Source organism: Peromyscus maniculatus, chromosome 5, assembly GCF_049852395.1.
Source record: "Peromyscus maniculatus bairdii isolate BWxNUB_F1_BW_parent chromosome 5, HU_Pman_BW_mat_3.1, whole genome shotgun sequence".
Lineage (NCBI taxonomy): Eukaryota > Metazoa > Chordata > Mammalia > Rodentia > Cricetidae > Peromyscus > Peromyscus maniculatus.
The window spans coordinates 57860144-57877416 of NC_134856.1; the positions used below are offsets into that span (position 1 = coordinate 57860144).

Sequence of the window (17273 nt, forward strand, 5' to 3'; positions counted from 1 at the left end):
AATCTGCTATCCCCTCTAAGTTCTATCGTAATTCCTTCATTTTAGTTCTCCCTCATCTAGGTTCTCATCCATCTAGATCTTTCCCATCTTAGTTCCTCTCCCCTTTCCTTCTTCCTCATCTTGTTCTTCCTCCTCTGTTCTTCCCCAACTGGATCTTCCTCATCTTCCATCTTTTTCCTCTAGGACTCTCTTCTAGCCCTTCAATCTACTTCTTCCCCATCTCAGTTCATTCCTCCCCAGTTCTTACCCATCTACTTCTTCCATTCTCTTTTCTCTTCTCTGTCTAGCCCTTCTCTGAAATTAAAACTGTCCTTCTATCTCTTTGATCCTTCGCTCTCCAAGCTATCTCTGCTCCTGCCATTTCTGGCAAGTGTGCTCAGTCACTAGGCAACTTGGCTGGGCAACTTCCATCACAGCTAGATGGACCTGTAAGTTGGAACCCTTAGGTTTTGAGTTGATAAGGGTGGATCTAAAACTAGACATAAGACTTTGGAAAGGAGAAGGTTAAGCTTAATTAGCACATCCACCAGGCCTCAAACTGGTAGTCTGGATGCTTAAGTCTGTTCTTAGAGAGTACAGAAGTATCTCTGATAAAATACTTTGGTCCATTCAGGGATGGTCCTGGCCAGAATACTGCTAATGATGATAATGACAGAAAGGCCTGAAATTAGGGATCCTGGCTGCATTGATGCACAGAAAGTTGTCTAAATATTCTTTTAGTAGTGAGGAAATGCTACCCAAATGATGGAAAAGCCACAATAGCACACAAGAAATGCATAGTAGGGAATGGTTAATAATCAAAAGTTAATATCACCAAGACTCCTTGAGACTCAGCTTGACCTCTAGAAGACCCTTAGTTTTTCTAGGTGTTAACTTGTCATAATCAGCTGAAATCCCACTTCATATATTTTTATGGCTTGCTGCAAATTGGGGTGTTTCTTCAAATAGTTTGAGGATTAGCCTAATTTCCCTCTCCTCACCTGCTCCCTCATCCAGGCAACACAATGGCCTCTGGGATGGGGATGGGGTAGGGACAGGTCAATGTCAGGTTTAGGGGTGGACCTTTCCCCTGATCAGTGTCTGATCCCAAGAAATTCCTTTTAGACAAAAGCCAACATTTCCTCAGGGGTTTGAGAAAATATTTTCTACTTGCTAAAACGAGCCATTCTCCTTATTTCTGCCAAAAAGGACCTTTGGCTCTTCAGTACATACACCTGTGGTACCTTTAGCAAATCAAGGTCAATGCTGGCCTCTGGGCTCCTTCAGTTCCTACTCACAAGTACTTGTTAAACCAGTGGTTTCCCCCTTTTAACACACTGTGCAGAGCTGCTATTTTAGTTTCTTTACTGGACTCTGTTCATTCAGTCACTAGGCTTATCCTCTAGCCAGAAGGCTGGCCAGGGAGAAGAGAGGCAGTGGGCACAGACTGCAGTTGCACAGATTGACGTGATAAGAGTTTGCAGAGCCATTGGGTGCTCAGAGACTCTCTTTCCACAGTGAATGGCATAGCCAGGGGGAGGTTTAAAGAGGAGGCAGAGTAGGAGATCCTTGAGGTACAACATACGGGCCACTCCCACCTCAACCTCCATCTCTCCTCCACCTAATCACCGAACATGGCTGCACCCAGGAGCCCTCACTAATGATCCAGCCGCAGACTTTCAGGGCCATGTCCTTGGGCCCTGCAACCTTGAAGTCCCAGCTATACAGGTGGAACCCAACACCTGTATCTTTAAAGGCCACTAAGGAAGAGGTGGGAAGGGCAGGGCAGGGCAGGGCAGGGCAGGGCAGGGGAGAGCAGGGCAGAACAGGGCAGGGGAGAGCAGGGCAGGGCAGAGCAGGGCAGGGGAGAGCAGGGCAGAACAGGGCAGGGGAGAGCAGGGCAGGGCAGGGCAGAGCAGGGCAGGGTAGAGCAGAGCAGGGCAGGGAAGAGCAGGGCAGGGTAGAGCAGAGCAGGGCAGGGCAGGGCAGGGCAGGGCAGGGCAGAGCAGAGCAGGGCAGGGCAGGGCAGGGCAGGGCAGGGCAGGGCAGAGCAGGGCAGGTCAGGTCAGAGCAGGGCAGGGCAGGGCAGGGCAGGGCAGAGCAGGGTAGAGCAGAGCAGAGCAGGGCAGGGCAGGGCAGGGCAGAGCAGGGCAGGGCAGGGCAGGGCAGGGCAGGGCAGGGCAGGGCATCCACCCAGGAGCCTTGGGCCTGGAGCTGCTCTTCCAGTGCCTGTTGAAGGAACTGGGAAAAAGGAAACAACAATCAAAATGCCCACAGCCACTTGTGGGCCATACGTTGAAGAGTCTTGTTTCCATGGATGTTAAAAGCCACATTTCTGTAGGGAGTAATTTTTAACGCTGTCTTTTCTGACAACTCCATTTGCCATGGGCCATCTGAACCCTGCTTTCTCTAGGTGGAAGAAACGGACATACAGACAGGCTAAACAACCAGCCACATAGCAGAGCCTTTTGTGGTTCTCCTTTTGTTTCCCCGTGGGACTTGTGGCTTTTGCACTCTGTTGTTCAGACCTACATCTTATCCCTCCAAATGTGATTATTGACATTCCTGGGCAAAGCTGATAGTCTCCTTGCATAGCCCTTTGAAGTTGCTCAGAAGGGGCAGTCACATGTCCTAGAAGGATAAGGAACTTATCAGAGTGACTTTTCCCTTCTAGTTACTTCTGTGAACATTTGAAGGAGGGAGGTTGTCAAAGATATGTTTGCAAAAGTCTCTCTGCAAACACAGAAGTTAGAAGTACTCACAAGAATGTATGCACATAGCTCTAGGATTAACCTCTGCACTAAAGGAACTAATGGGCAGGTTGCCACTTAGTATCCACACCCACCATACCTGACAGGTAAAGTCCTTCTCTGGTTTGACTTTTAAGGAGCCTCTCCTGACCTCCAAGGAAGGGTCACCATGAGGTTAACTTTCATCTTTAGGGCTATGATTTCAGAATCACTTCTCCATATTTTAAGATTCAAGGGGAAGGAAAGTCACAGAAAAATACTTTCCAATGAAGTTAAGTTTTTATTTAATAGATAGGAAGAATTAGGATAGCACTTGATATGGCAAGACACTATCTGATCAATGTGTGGACAGAATTCTATAGTGTGTTAGTCCATGGAGGTCAATTTGTCTTGTACGACTGTATGGAAAAGCACAGGGTGGGGTCAGGGAGAAACAGGAGCTCTTGTGGTACTGATATGCTGTGGTTAGGCATGTTATTAATTACTTTCACATCTTCCTGACTTATGGCAATCTCACTGTTCCAAAGTGGTGTCTTAGCATCTTTATTACATTGAGTTTCCAAGCCCAGCAACATAGTAGAGGAAAATGGATTTTTAGCTCACAGGGCCAGGTTACAGTGCATTTTGCAGAAATCAAGGCAGGAACACAGCTAGTCACATCACATCCATAGTCACCAGTGAAGAGAAACTCATGCACCCTGTGGCCCACTTGCCTTTGCTGATGCTCTAGGTTTTATCACTGTTACACAGTTCAGGTCTCAGCCAATGAAACGATTCTGCTAATTTTCAGGGCAGGTCTTCCTATCTCAATGAATAATCTATAAAACACACAGATATGCACAGAGTCAACCTGATTAAAATAATTCCTCCACAACTAGGCAGTGGGACCAAGTCCTGTGCTCATTGCATGAGTTGGCTGTTTGAAACCTGGAGCTTATGAAGAGACACTTGGCTCAGTCTGGGAGGAAGGGACTGGACCTGCCTGGACTGAGTCTACCAGGGTGATCAAAGTCCTCGGGAGAGGATTTGCACTGGAGGAGGTGGGTATGGGGGGTGGGCTGGGGGTAAGGGGAGGAGGTGTGAGGGGGGAGAATAGGGGAACCCATGGCTGATATGTAGAACTGAATGGTATTGTAAAATTATATATATATATATATATATATATATATATATATATATATATATATATATATATATATATATGAAAGAAAAAGAAAAAGGGAAAAAAATAATTCCTCCCTGGGAGTCCTTCTTCCCAGTTGGCTCTTGTTTGTGTCAGTCTGATAACAAAATCTAACATGTACAATGCCTCAGCATCATTTCCTGGCTTAGACCAGATTTATTACCTGAGTCTAGAGTCTCCAATGAAACTGTAGGCTGGATGCTCTTATACAGGAAAGGACTTGCAAAGGAATTTCATGAATGTGTCTTTCCCATAAGAAAACCCAAGATACATATGCCAGATTACAGGTTTTTGATGACCTTCAGTACACAGTAAGAGCAGGCCACTTTGAACTGCTCCACACAGTGGACATCACCCCAGGATACCCATGCTGACCACACAGAATTTAGTCACACTGTAAGCCCCTTACACTCCTTTAGGTACTTGTTCTAAGCTGTGCCAGCTTCTTTCTGTGGCACAACCAATGCCTGACCCTTTGCTGTTTCCATCCTAAACCCAACAGAACACATATATTTTTTTAAAGTGGTGATAACCAGGAGTGTGTCCCCAGCATATTTGATGGACTTTTCTCTGGTGCATCATATCCTCTTCTGCGCCCTTTCTTCTAGGACACATTCAGCCAGGAACTGCTGTGGGCACCCTCAGTGCATAGTGCTGAGGAGAGCCAGGCACTGAGATGGACCTGAAGACTTTCCACTTTCTGAGAGAGGCCTCCATGAACAACACCGTGGATACACCTCTGATCAAAGATATCATCCACGCTTCCAAGGCCAGGAGGAAGCTGTTCTCTGACTTGTTTGTAGAGGTCCAGTGGTCCTTGTGCTCATGAATGCCTATGATTTGTTTTCTGATCAGTGTGATGTGTTCAGAGGGCAGGTTTGCTGTATTGATAAGTATTTTGGTTTTTAGGAAATTACAGTAGCCAAAATTGGATATAGTAAAAATAAAATATGTGTTATGGCTATCAGTAACATGAAAGAAAAGATAGAGGAGCTAGACAGACACACAGGCATGGAGACACCCAGACACACACCCAGCCACCCACAAAGACACTCACATATCCCTGAGCCAACCACCACACAGAAAAACATGCAAGGAGAAAGGAGCAAGGTACCAAGATTGGGGTGGCAGATATTCCTGGCCAAACACGGCCAAAGAAAATTGAAACTTAGAATTTGGAGCTTGGGTATTCGTGCTCTACTGGTACATGGTGTTGGTGGTGGTGGTGTTGGTGGTGTTGGTGGTGGTGGGTTCTAGGACAGAATTATCATGGGCTATCCTTAGTTCCATCCAGTCACAACTCCCACAATCAAGGAAGAGCCAAGAGTCCACTTTTTTCCCTGCCTACCTCTGGCTCTGACAGGAACATTCTTCTTGAGCAGACACCAAGACATCCACACATGCCCCACCCACACACCCACTTTGCAAGCACTCACAAACCCCTCCTCCTCTCCTTCCTCCTACACCTTCTCCTCCTCTTCCTCCTCTGCTCAGGACATCCTTCTCCTCCTGCTGATCCTCCTGGAGAATACAAGAAGACTGGACAGCGGCAATCTGGTTAGAGAGAATTCCGGGGATGTGGGTGGCCAGGATGGATTTTGCTTCTCTCTTTGGAACTTGGAATGGCAGCTCTTCAGTTCCTAGTTGTACTCCCAACAAACCTCTACTCTCCATGTGAAGTGCAGACCCACCCCTTCCCCAGGAGGAGGGAGAAAAGCACACTGGCCAGAGTGGAAGATGCTCCTCAGCCTCCTGAACCTATAGAAATTGGAACTTGGAACTTGGATCTTGGTGCTCTGCTCCTGCATGTTGACAGGGGGAGCAGTTTCCAAAGAGAAGGGCTGGGGATGTAGCTCTGGGGGAGTGCCTACCTAACATGCATGGGGCCCATGTTTGAGATCCATCAACGCAAACACAGACACAGACACAGACACACACACACACACACACACACACACACACACAGAGGACACACACACACACACACACACAAACACAGATTGATATTTTATTTGTATGTTAATATATAAAGCATGCCTGGATATCAAGGGGGAAAAGGTCAGCCATTTTTAAGTAAACATAGAAGTCAGGCAGTGGGCACATGCCCTCAATCTGATCAGGTGGCAGGCAGGGTCTTTGTGTGTTCAAGGACACACTAGGGAACAGTCAAGCATGGTGACACTCACCTTTAATCCCAGTACCAACCATAGAGACCTGGAGGTCTGTACAGACAGGCAGTAACAAGGAAATGAGGTAGATGGGCTAAAAGAAAATGAGAGGGTAGAACAGCAAGGCAATAAAGGTGTGTGTAGACAGGAAGTAGCACACTTTTGGTAGCTGCTGAGCTGGAGAGTTAATGTTGATGGCTATCACTAGTTCCCTGATCACTAAGACTTTCTGCCCTATATTTGGCTGCATCTTTTATTTAATAAGACCACATAAAAATTCAGCTACATTTGATATCCCATAGTGGGGCAGGAATTCACTTAAAAAAAAGTCAGTCTGCTGTGGCCTTGCTGGCCCCAGCAAAGCCAGAGCAAAAGGCCAGAGCTTCGCTCAGCTGAAGATGCTAAGGGGTAGAGCTGCAAGTGGCCAGACTGCTTGTGGGGATCCAGAGCCCCTGGCTCAGGAGCCTGGCTCAAGCCAGAGAACATGGCCGGACTTTCTTTAGCTGTTTTTTTTCTCCTGGTGGCTAGTAGGCTCTCTCAGGCGGTCTCAATCTCTCTCTCTCTCTCTCTCTCTCTCTCTCTCTCTCTCTCTCTCTCTCTCTCCCTCCCTCCCTCCCTCTCTCTCTCTCTCTCTCTCTCTCTCTCTCTCTCTCTCCCTCTCTCTCTCTCTCTCTCTCACCCTGGATTACCACCATGCTAGGTAGCTGCTTTGAATCTCCCTCAGACTTCTACTATTCTATGCAGACTTTGTAAGTCAATTAAGATATCAGATATCTTAAAGGGAGAAACCAGTTAAAAGAGAAATTTTTTTCCACATAAAAAATGGGAAATCCACACCAGTCATCAATCAATACAATCTCTCACAGTTATTGCAACCAACCAGTATAATCTGGTCAAGCCATCAATTGAGGCTCCCTCAAATGACTCTAGCCTATGGCATGTTGATAGCTGAGGCAAACTAGGACATACAGACAATATATGAGAGTATTTTAAAAACCCATAGAACCATAGAGGCTATATATATAGCATGGAGGTCCCTAGGATGACTGTGGCATATAATCAATTTCAGTTTTACTCAATTATTGAAAAAAAAATAGCCAAATGAATGGAAACACATGAACTATGAACCAAAGGCTGAGGGGCTCCCAGCTGGATCAGGCCCTCTGAATAGGTGAGACAGTTGATTGGCTTGATCAGTTTGGGAGACATCTAGGCAGTGGGACCAAGTCCTGTGCTCATTCCATGAGTTGGCTGTTTGAAACCAGGAACTTATGCAGGGACACTTGGCTTAGTCTGGGAGGAAGGGACTGGACCTCCCTGGACTGAGTCTACCAAGTTGATCACAGTCCTCGGGGGAGGACTTGCCCTGGAGGAGGTGGGAATGGAGGGTGGGCTGGGGGTAAGGGGAGGGTGTGGGAGGGGGGAGAATAGGGGAACCCATGGCTGATATGTAGAACTGAATGGTATTGTAAAATAAAAAATATATATCACAAAAAAAAAAAAAAAAAAAAAAATTCAAAACTAATGGATTAACCATATAAACCACTGAAATACCAAAATCCTAAAGAAGGATGATAGCAAAAACTGGACAGCACAGATATGCCAAGAAATAAGCAAAGGAAAGATTCTATGATCAAGTGGAAAAAAATAAAACAGTTTCTCCACAGATAGTCCCCAAACCAACAAAAATTTTAGGAACTCATAACAATACAGTAAATTTTCAGAATACAAAAATAGGTGAATGTCTATCATTTCCAGAGAAACTAAAATATAACTAGGTTATAATTAATAAAATTAATTAGGTAATAATTGATGAAATAACCAAACAATGATGGCACTACTGATAAAGGGAGACACCAGGCAGACCTATACATATAACACTGTCTTTTAAACAAGAACTACATGATTATAATCAAATCAGAGAAATCACTGGCCAGCATTCGCCCTCTGTTCTCCAGTTCTCTCCATAGCCAAAGGAGAGAATGGGTTGGGAGTGCAGTGCTGGAACACCAAGTTGGGAGGGCGTGGCTTAATGCATTCTGATGTGTCAACACTGTAGAAACTAGTTCTGACTGCTGAATACATGTCATTCCCTCCTGAGAAAGAAAACTATGCCTGATAGGATCACTTAGACACCATTTTGTTTTTTATGATTAATGATTGAAAGAAAGTCTGCATTAGAGTAAGTAAGGAAATGAAAACTTTTAAAAACAGAAGCAAGATGACATATTTTAAAGAATCATTCATTGCATGATTTGTATTATACAGCATGCAAAGCAACTAGTTTTGCTCTAATTGCTTTATAAGCCACAAGAACTTTTGAAAACATTTATCCCCAGCTTTATGTGTCTATTTGGGTGTGTGAGAGAATGTCGTCCATGAGTTATAGGTGACACACCAGCAAAGAGGGTGTAAGACCCCCTGGATATGGAGTAGCAGGTGGTTAAGAGCCTCCCAATTTGGGTGTTGGTATCTGAATACAGTCAACCCCAAGAAGAATACTTGCTAAGTGACCTGCCCAGCCCTCATTGTACTTTTATCCAATAAGCTAAAAGATTTTTATAGATTAACCATGACAACAGCAAGCAAAAATAACCCAAATAAAGAAGAGTAAGTAAACAACCGCTGAGAAATTGATGCATTAGTATTAAGATGTTGCATATGCAAGCAAAACACTGCACACTACCCACTGAAGCCCGTTAAGCCTGTTCAAATATCTCAGACTGCACGTAGCACACTTCCCAGCCCTGACTCCATATCCTGGGCTACAATTTTGGAAAAAGACTTCTGCTTTACCAAGTAACAGGTAGGACACTGCCCACAGCCAGCTAACACTCCTTAAAGCCCACTCAGCACATGAGACAACATAGCCTCTCTTTGGTTCCAAACTAGGGCACACAGCCCCAGCAGCCTTACAGGAAGTGAGGCTGCTCCTATGAACACTAGGTAAGACACTGTCCACTGCACACTAAACCCATTTAAGCCTGCTCAAAAATCTTAGACTGCACACAATGCCCCACCCCAACCCATGGTGCGATATCCTGCTCTACAACTTTGGAAGACTTCTACTCTACCAGAGGCCAGGCAGGATCTAGGACTCCCAGGTCAAAAACTTCAGAAGAATTCAGCCTTCCTGGAGCACAGGTCAGATCTAGGTTCCCCAGCAATGGCAGCTATACAGGAAGAGAGGCTGGTCCTAGGGACCCCAAATGCCAGACAAGATCTAGGGACTCCAGTATGTACTCCCTCTCCTGGGCTCCATATCCTGGTCTACAACTTCGGAATAGGACTTTGGTCTTAGCAACGATCAGGCCAGATCTAGGGATCCCTATCCCCAAGAAACCTAGGGTGACACCCTGATGAAATCAAAGTTGGGCTTATCAGTAGAACTCTTGGCCACTTAGGCCAGAAGACCAGAGGGGAAAGAGAAACAAAGGAACAAAAGACACATCTAACAATGACAATTACATGAATTGACAACTATACCTACTATCACCCCAAATCCAGATGCCTAAATGCCAGTGTAAAGAACACAATCAGTATTAGAAAGTGCAGTATGGCATCACCAGAGCCTACCTACTCTACAGCAGCCAGACATGAGCAATTCAACAGAGCTGAAGCATAAGAAAATAACCTTATGAAGATGATAGATGTCCTTAGGGAGTATATGAACAAATCCCTTAAAGAAACAAAAACTTGGAAGAAAACAATAAATCCCTAAAACAAAACCAAGAAAAAGCAAACATTCCAAGATTTGAAATGAAAATAGAAGCCGTAATGAAAACAAATGGAGGGAATCCTGGAAATGGAAAATCAGAGTAAGTGAACAGTAACTATATATACAAGCATCACCAAAAGAATACAGGAGATGGAAGAGAGAATCTCAGGCACTGAAGACTCAGTAGAGAAAGTAGATTCTTCAGTCAAAGAAAATATTAAATCTAAAAAATTCCTACCACAAATTATCCATGAAATCTGGGACACTATGAAAGGACCAAACAAAAGAACAACAGAAATAAAAGAAGGAGAACAAACCCAGCTCAAAAACTCAGAGAATATATTTAAATTAAATCATAAAGGAAAATTTTCCCAACTTAAATAAGCACATGCTTATAAAGGTACAAGAAGCTTACAGAGTATCAAATAGGTTGGACCAGAAAAGAAAATCCCCTTACCACATAATAATCAAACACTAAACATTCAGAACAAAGAAAGAATATTAAAAGCAGAAACAGAAAAATGCCTCATAACATGGAACGGCAGACCTATTAGAATCATACCCAACCATCAACAGAGACCCTAATATCCAGAAGGGCCTGGACTGAGGACTTGCACACTACAAGAGACCATGGATGACAGCCAGCAAAACCATCAGCCACCATAGATGGAAAGAAAAACAAGATATTTCATAACAAAATCAAATTTAAACAATGTCTGTCCACAAACCAAGTCCTATAGATGGTACTAGAAAGAAATCTCCAACTCCAAGAAGTTAACTACAACCCATAAAAACACAAGCAATAAATAATCTCACACCACCAAAACCCAAAGAAGGGAAACACACACACACACACACACACACACACACACACACACACACACACACACACTACAACCACCAACAACAAAATAATGGGAATTACCAATCATTGGACATTAATATTCTTCGATATCCATGGACTCAATTCACCAGTAAAATGATACAGGCTAATGAATTGGATACAAAAACAGGATCCAACATTCTGCTGAATACAAGAAACACACCTCAGCCAGGTGGTGGTGGTGCATGCCTTTAATCCCAGCACTTGGGAGGCAAAGGGAGGTGGATCTCTGTTCAAAACCAGCCTGGTCTACAGAGCAAGATCCAGGACAGGCACTAAAACTACACAGAGAAACCCTGTCTCAGAAAACCAAAAAGAAAAAAGAAAAAAAAAAAAAAAGAAAGAAACACACCTCAACATCTAAATTAGACATTACCTCAGAGTAAAGGGTTGAAAAAGATTTTCCAATCAAATGGATCTAAGAACCAAGATAGCACAGCTATCCCAATATCTAACAAAATAGACTTTCAAACAAAATTAATCAAAAGAGATGGAGAAGGGCATTTCATATTCATCAAAGGAAAAATGCACCAAGATGATGTCTCAATTCTGAACATCTATGCCTCAAATGGAAGGGCACCCACATTTGTAAAAGAAACATTACTTAAGCTTAAATCACTCAGAGTCCCACAGAATAATAGTGGGAGACTTCAACACCCCACTCTCAACAGTGGACAGATCATCCAGACCGATCATCCAACTAAACAGACAAATAAGGAACTAACAGACATTACACTCAAATGTTCCTGACAGATAGTTACAGAACATTTTATCCAAACACTGAACAATGTTCTACTGAGTTACCACTGGGTCAAGGAAGAAATAAAGAAGTTAAAGACTTCCTAGAATTCAATGAAAATGATGCAAAACATATCCAAACTTATGGCATATAATAAAAGCTGTCCTAAAAGGAAAGTTCATAGCACTAAGTGCCTTTATAAAAAATGTGGAGAGATCCCATACTAATGACTTAACAGCACATCTGAAAGCTCTAGAACAGAAAGAAGCAGACACACCTAAGAGGAGTAGATGGTAGGAAATAACTAAACTGAGGGCTGAAATGAATAAAATAGAAACGAAGAGAACAATACAAACAAGCAATAAAACAAAGAGTTTGTTCTTGGAGAAAATCAACAAGAGATAAATCCTTACTCAACTAACTAAAAGGCACAGAAATGATACCCAAATCAACAAAACCACTTCATTGATTTACAGGGCTAGAGACATGGACAGACAGTAAGGAAAAGTTCATTCCCAGGTCCAAAGTCTGGTTTTTGACAACTTCCTGTGGTTCTTGCTAAAATAAGATCCAAGGCTCTAACATTATTGGGTACCAGCATGCACATTCACATATGCACACAGATATATACTGACACCACATAATTAAAATTAAAACAACTCTTTAAACAAACAATTATTAACTGATCAAAGTTTTTCTATTCTAAGCATTTATTCCTATAACACAGGTGTTGAGGTATCTAACGGATTACTTTCAGAGCTTTTCGTCAGCATGAATTGGTTCATGTAACAGAAAACAAACATGTAGACTTGAAGCCAGAGAAATCAACCCTTCTAAGTTGGTGGTATCATTTGGGAAGATTTAGAAAATGCTGCCCTGCTGTCAGTAGGGGTAGGCTTTGAGAATTTACATCCACACACCATTTCCAGTTCCAACTCTCTACTTGGTGCTGCAGGTTAAGGAAGTGAGTTCTTAGCCTCCTGCTTTAGCTGCCATGTCTGGCATTTGTTGCCATGCCAATTTCATGGTCATCTTGTATTCCTCTGGAACCAAGAGCCAAATTTAACTCTTATAAATTGACATAGACATTATATTATAACAACAGAAAAGTAACTGATACAAATCCATCAAGTTTTACACCTTAATTATTTAATTTAATTAAAGAGAAATATAAAATATAAAAGAGTTACATTAACATCTAAATTTATAGTATGAGAGTTCCAGCTCTGGATAGAAAGATACCCTGACTGTCAGAAGTCAGGCTACACCTACAGCTGTGAAAGGAAGGTATCCTGGATATCTACAAGTGTGAGGAGAAAGGTATTCTGATTATTGGGAAGTCAGGCGATACCCGTAGCTATGGAGGAGGGGTACTCTGGATACCTACAGATCTGAAAAGAAAGGTACCCTGGATAACCAAAGCAGTGAGGAGTAAGAAATACTGACTGTCCCGGAAGTCAGGCTACACCCAAAGCTATGTCCCAATGGGGAAAGGTTTCCCCTCAGTATGTGGTAATCCTGCTCCTCTCTGAGAGGGAGCCATTACAGCAGGGTTCCTCACCACTCTGCTAAGATATATCCAGTGGAGATATCCATTGCTGCTCTGCTCCACTTCCCTAAGGGAGTTTCACAGGAGATTTGTCCATCACTTCTCTGTTGCACTCCACAAAGAGTTTCCCAGCAGAGTTGTCTATTTCTTCTGAATTCTGGACCAGATTGTTACTTCTCTGCTGCACTGATGGGGAAACCCAGAAGGAATGTAGCAGTGCGTTCTGGCTCTGGGGAATAGATGTCAACTCTGCTCTCCTCCCTTAGTGGAGTTTCCCAGCAGAGGTATCTGTTGCTTCTCTGCTCTACTCCCAGAGACATTCCAAGCAGAGCTGCCATGTGCTTCTCTGATCCACTCTACTAGGAAGGTTCCCAGTAGAGGTGTCCATTGATTCTCTGCTCTGCTCCAACTAGGGAATTCCTGAGCAGAGATTCTACTCAGCTCTGGCAAAAGAAGTTCTTCATCCAAAACTTATTCAAGAGATTCATTTGCGAGGGGGAATCCAGGAGGGTGGTTCCCTCTCCCGGGGTGGAAAAAGGCAGCTCAAAACTGAACAGGCACAACACTTACATGGGGCTTCTTAGGTCCGAGTTTTTTCAGGGAGATTTCTCAGCATGAGAAGTGGTCAGATTTCAATCCCTGAAATTGAAGAAACTCAGAGATAGGCTGGATTTTGTCCTCAGTGACAGTTGATTTTGTGCTTAGGGATTGGTTGGTTTCATGCTCACTTGGTCAGGGGTAGAGTGTGTTTCTTTGGCTCTGGATTCAGGGCCAAAGTGTGTGTCTTTCACTGATTCAGGTTACAGAATCAGAGTGTCTTTCTTTAGGCGGCCATTTTACCCTACGAATAGGGTTTCATAAATCATATTTTTCCATGCTCTGCGGGGGTAAACAATATAAAAATGGACGTCATAAAGTTTGAAAAGATTGCTGTCACTGTCAAATTATTTTCTACAGCACAAATACTCTTGAGTAGTTGAATGCAAGTGTCTTGGATAAAAATCTTATCAAATATTTTATAAGTACTTCCAACAAGTACTCAAAGTCTCTACAATATGCAAAGGCTCTAACAGATAGATTACACTCAAAAAGATCTACTCCTCTACAAAGTGCATAACTTTACTACACTGACTATATTTTTAGGGCTTGTCTGCAGTATGAATTTTTCTCATGATTTCAAAGACTACTCATACAGCCAAAGGCTTTACCACACTGATTATATTCATAGTGTTTCTCTCCACTATGTGTTCTTTTATGCATTTCAAGAGCATTGTTACAAGTAAAGGCTTTACCTCATTGATTACATTTACAGGGTTTCAATCCAGTATATGTTCTTTTATGCCCTTGAAGATGGTTGTGTCAAACAAAGGCTTTACCACATTGATTACATTCATAGGGTCTCTCTCCAGTATGTATTCCTTTATGTATTTGGATGTAACTGTGATGAGAAAAGGCTTTACCACAAAGACTACATTCATAGGGTTTCTCTCCAGCGTGCAAACTTTTATGTCTTTGAAGATTACGGTGTTCTGCAAAGGTTTTACCACACTGATTACATTCATAGGGTTTCTCTCCAGTATGTGTTCTTTTATGCCTTTGAAGAGCATTTTTATGAGTGAAGGCTTTACCACATTGATTGCATTCATAGGGTTTCTCTCCAGTATGTGTTCTTTTATGTATTTGGATATAATTGTGATGAGAAAAGGCTTTACCACAAAGATGACATTCATAGGCTTTCCTCTCTAGTATGTAAACTTTTATGTCTTTGAAGATGATGGTGTTGCGCAAAGGTTTTACGACATTGATTACATTCCTAGGGTCTCCCTCCAGTATGTGTTCTTTTATGTATTTGGAGATCATTGTGAAGTACAAAGGCTTTACCACATTGATTACATTCATAGGGTTTCTCTCCAGTATGTATTCTTCTTTTATGTATTTGGAAATTCTTGTGACGTGCAAAGGTTTTACCACATTCATTGCATTCATAGGGTTTCTCTCCAGTATGTGTTCTTTTATGCGATTGAAGAGCATCCTGACGTGCAAAGGCTTTTCCACATTGATTACATTCATAGGGTTTCTCTCCAGTATGTGTTGTTTTATGGTGTTTAAGAGAACTGTGCCATGCAAAGGCTTTGCCACAAAGATTACATTCATAGGGTTTCTCTCCAGTATGTGTTCTTTTGTGAATATCAAGAGTATTTTTAAGAGCGAAGGCTTTACCACATTCATTGCATTCATAAGGTTTCCCTCCAGTATGTGTTCTTTTATGGAGTTGAAGAGAACTGTGCCATGCAAAGGCTTTGCCACAAAGATTACATTCATAGGGTTTCTCTCCAGTATGTGTTGTTTTATGCTGTTTAAGAATACTGCGCCATGCAAAGGCTTTGCCACAAAGATTACATTCATAGGGTTTCTCTCCAGTATGTGTTGTTTTATGCTGTTTAAGAATACTGCACCATGCAAAGGCTTTGCCACAAAGATTACATTCATAGGGTTTCTCTCCAGTATGTGTTCTTTGAAGATGACTGTCATGTGCCAAAGTTTTATCACATTTAGTATACACAAGTTTCTCTCCAGTATGACCTCTTTCATGCCTACAAAGATAATTGGCACATGTAAGGGCTTTACAATATTCAATACAGGGTTGAATCTTCATATCTGTATGAATTAATTTTACAATTAGGTCCAATTGTAAAAAGGAATATGATCTTTAGGATTTATCACTGTGTTTACACTCATGTTGTTCCCCTTCATTAAGGGTTGTTTTGCATCTTTGAAAATACCTGTAATGGTAAGATCCTTTATTACATGGTTCACATTTACTGAGTCTCTTTTCTATATTAGATTTTTCATATATTTGAAGAGAACTGGAAAAACTCAGAGTTTTATCACCCTTATTGCGTTCATAAATTTTCCTATACTTTGAGTAATACTACATTTACTAGTTGAACTAAAACAAACAGAAATATTTACACAGTCCTAGTATTCACAGGGCTTTTCTGCAGTGTGAGTTTGTGGATGTATTAGCAATGAAGCTGGAAAACCAATTACTTGTATACTTGAATCAAATTCAACAGTTATACTCAACATGGGGAATGCTACATATCTTCTAATGTTTCTGAGAGGCATATTACATCTGTCCATATACCTGTGCTCATATGGCTCATATCCAAAGTAACATATGATGGACCTAGTAAAGGAAGAATAACAAAAGGTTTCCGCATTGAATTCACAGTTTGATTTTTTATTCCACATAGAAATGTGGTATAGGGATCAAGGTTTCTCCACAACAAATGTCCCTCGACTCTTCATTTTAAGTGTCCTACTCATTAAACTTAGCACAGTCACAACAAGCACATGACTAACACTAGCGTTACTATGGACTATTTGGCCATTAGAAAGTTTTGGAGACATACTTATTACCTCTTCAGCATACCATTTGTAATATGAGTAGTATGAAACTAAATAGATTGGCAGTTCTACACCATAGCTCTCATAGAGCTATGGTTCAAATGGTAATATCTGTTAAAGCATTGTTTCCTTGTCTTCTTTCTTTAAAAATGCTTTGCAAATGCAATTTGCCTACCTGAAATTGAGGTATATGGTTCTGTGAGAATTTAGTAATCATCATTGCACATGAAACTGTGCTTATTTACACTGTTGCTTTTGTTTAAAGCTTACAGGACACATTACAATTTCTTTGGAGGCACATTTGTATCAGCTTGCACATCATAATTACCTTCCATGTCTTCTAGAACTTTGACAATGTTCTTCAATATTATGGTCTTCCCAACTGTACCCTAAAATATAGTACCAAAAAAATGTATGGTATATTATTGAAAATTATGGAAAATTTAAGTAACTATCCTCAGTGAACCTTAGAGCCATGCCTGATTTATTCTCCTCACTCCTCTTTCTAATGAAACTATAGAAGAGCATCAAAAAACAAGGAACACCTGTCTCCTTATTTTAGAATATGAAGAAAAATTCACTCTTACCTATGGTAGTGAGGTTCCTGTAAGTCTCCAGCATAACATCTTTGTAGAGCTTCTTCTGAGAAGAATCCAGCAAAGACCACTCTCCCGAAGTAAAGTCGATATGTACATCATCATAGGTCACTACATTCTAAAACATCCCATACATGTGTGCAACAGAAAGTATGATACTGGTAACATTATAAATATATAGTTCTATGACAGTATAATCATATAATTCTTGTACTCCCCAAACTTATTCTATGATATAGACATTATAATGTAATCACCAAGTCCCTTTGAAAGGAAACTGAATAGAAGGTTCACCTC

The 17273-nt window shown here is 41.9% G+C and overlaps 1 protein-coding gene across 1 annotated transcript; it reads right to left on the minus strand.

Annotated features, from left to right (window-relative positions):
* Positions 1–14461: 14461 nt before the first annotated feature.
* On the minus strand, positions 14462–17036 carry LOC143273341 (uncharacterized). The gene is made up of 3 exons (XM_076572302.1): positions 16968–17036; positions 16709–16769; positions 14462–15563 (listed from the first exon to the last, which is right to left on the minus strand). The coding sequence occupies exons 1-3, from the start codon at positions 16999–17001 to the stop codon at positions 14783–14785; spliced, it is 876 nt and encodes a 291-aa protein (XP_076428417.1). The 5' UTR covers positions 17002–17036; the 3' UTR covers positions 14462–14782.
* Between the last annotated feature and the right edge of the window lie 237 nt (positions 17037–17273).